Here is a 2500-nt window from a genome sequence, read left to right on the forward strand (position 1 = left end):
CATTTCTTTGTTTTAGAAATTAAATGCCCCACAGACAATGCCAAGGACCTTCTTTTTAGACCTTAGTAACAACACATGCAGGGTTAAAAGCATCTTTTTATTCTGTTTTCTAAGACAAACAAACTGATCCAGTGTGTGTGAGTGTGTGTGTGTGTGTGTGTGTGTGTGTGTGTGTGTGTGTGTGTGTGTGTGTGTGTGTGTGTGTGTGAGTGTGTGTGTGTGTGTGTGTGTGTGTGTGTGTGTGTGTGTGTGTGTGTGTATGACCTTGAATTTTTCATTCTTTTTTATTCTGTTTCCTAAGACAAACAAGTTTCGTCCAGTGTATGAATATCTGTGTGTGTGTTTGTGTGTGTGTGTGTGTGTGTGTGACCTTGACAGGCAAAAGACATAACAACAGCGATTTTTAAGTATATTTTGTAAAAAGTATTTCCTGTATTTAAATATCTCAATTTTCCTTTGCATCCCTTTGAAGGTGACATTATGTGGTTAATATTTCTTTATTTATTCTTGATTGAGTAACTACCACAACAAATTGAAGGTTAATACAATTTACCGCCTTATTTTCCTTGTCATTTTGTTTACAATTTCATTGTTTCTATTATGACGGCAAACGTTTTTTGTGTGAAAGTATTTCTCATCGATATTACCATTATCTTATAAATATTCACAACTTTAATTTGATATGTTAATAGTGATCTGCGGATCGATAGCGTGGAAAGAACATATTCTTTGCAAGTAAGGACTAGCCTCCAGCGTTGCATGGTTAGCATACAATGACCTATTAACAGTTTCAGTGTCGCGAATAACTAAGCTTTCTGTAGCTATAACGTTAAAAAAAGACAAAGATGGGTGTATATATGAAATAGCGCGGATATATGTACCCGCGCGCACAGTGGTTTTGTTTTCTACATAACATATTCCATTAAGTATCATTATACTGTTTATCTTATTCCAGAGTTTAATATCGAACGCATATACGCTGCAGTACTGTAAGTCTGTAACTTGATGTGGGGAAGAGTACTGCAGGCATGTATGTGCGATAGATAACGACGACTAAATCATATCAGGCTTAATGTCGACTGCAGAATAATTCTACGGACAGAGCAGTATTTAAAACAATATTGAAAATACGATAAACAAACTGAAGGAACAAAATCCTAAACCAAGATGCTCGAGTCAGAGTTCGACTGGTCTGAGGGCAAGCGGGGCAGCTTCTCGTGGCTAGATTACGTGGTGTTCGGAGGGATGCTGGTGCTCTCCCTCGCCATCGGCATCTTCTACGCCGTCAAGAGCCGCAAGAAGTCCAACGACGAGTTCCTCCTGGGCAGCAGTAGTCTGACTTGCTTCCCCGTATCCATGTCTCTCCTGGCCTCCTACATTTCTGCAATCCTCGTGCTCGGTAGGTAGCAAATCAACAAGTATTTCTAGACCGTGAGTTTTGCACGTGAATCACTCCCCTTACTTAAACTCCCGTCTTGTGTGGTATCACTCGGTTAACGTGGCTATAATTAACGATTACAGGCGGGCCCTCCGAAGCCTACTACCACGGTGTGCAGTGGTGGGTCATCTGCATCGGCCAGGTATCCCTTCCTGTGGCGGCCTTGGTCTTCATGCCTTTCTTCTACGAACTCAGACTCACTTCGATCTACGAGGTAAAGAGAAGTGGCATAAGTGAGGGGATTGGAGCAGATGAATATAAGTAACCTTTCGCTTAGTTTGTGTGAATATATATATCTATCTATCTATCTACACACACACACACACACACACACACACACACACACACACACACACACACACACACACACACACATTCAGAGAGAGAGAGATAGAAAGAGAGGGTGGGGGGAGGAGGGAGGGAGGGAGAGAGAGAAAGGACGAGGGAGGGAGAGTAGGAAAGAAAGAGTGAGAGAGAGAGAGAAAGAAAGAAAGAGAGAGAGAGAGAGAGAGAGAGAGAGAGAGAGAGAGAGAGAGAGAGAGAGAGAGAGAGAGAGAGAGAGAGAGAGAGAGAGAGAGAGAAAGAGAGAGAGAGATACAGAGAGAGAGAGAGAGAGAGAAAGAGCGACAGAGAGACATAGAGGGAAACAGAGCGACAGATTCATCCATTCCTACATACCTACAACCCCCTTTCTCTCCGCAAAGTACCTGGAGCTGCGTTACTCGTCGCGCCTCGTCCGCTTCGTCGCCGGCGGGATGTTCGTGATCCAGATGCTCCTGTACCAGGCGGTGGTGATCTACGCCCCCGCCCTCGCCCTCGCCTCCGTCAGCGACTTCCCTCTGTGGGCGTCCGTGATCTCCGTTGGCCTTATCGCCTCCGTCTATACAGCCATTGTGAGTTTGTTTGTTTTTTTGTTTTGGTTTTAAGGGTCAAGAGCATCGCTAGTTCATTTCTCATTCTTGTTCATTCGTGTTTAATGATGATATTATAAATATTTTGTAGATGGATACCTACAAACTCACACACGCTCGTACGCACGCACGCAAACACGCACGTACGCAC

The 2500-nt window shown here is 43.6% G+C and overlaps 1 protein-coding gene across 3 annotated transcripts in view; it reads left to right on the top strand.

The window, feature by feature from the left end:
- The window catches only part of LOC125025104 (sodium-dependent multivitamin transporter-like), a 19138-nt gene that overhangs the window by 6595 nt on the left and 10043 nt on the right, over positions 1–2500 (top strand). For all 3 annotated transcript variants that reach the window (XM_047613017.1, XM_047613019.1, XM_047613018.1), the window contains exons 2-4: positions 956–1399; positions 1522–1652; positions 2143–2331. In XM_047613017.1, the coding sequence (XP_047468973.1) occupies positions 1168–1399; positions 1522–1652; positions 2143–2331 (552 nt within the window). In that variant the 5' untranslated portion in view covers positions 956–1167. The remainder of the gene's footprint in view (positions 1–955; positions 1400–1521; positions 1653–2142; positions 2332–2500) is intronic.

The sequence above is a fragment of the Penaeus chinensis genome, chromosome 4, assembly GCF_019202785.1.
Source record: "Penaeus chinensis breed Huanghai No. 1 chromosome 4, ASM1920278v2, whole genome shotgun sequence".
Taxonomy (NCBI): domain Eukaryota; kingdom Metazoa; phylum Arthropoda; class Malacostraca; order Decapoda; family Penaeidae; genus Penaeus; species Penaeus chinensis.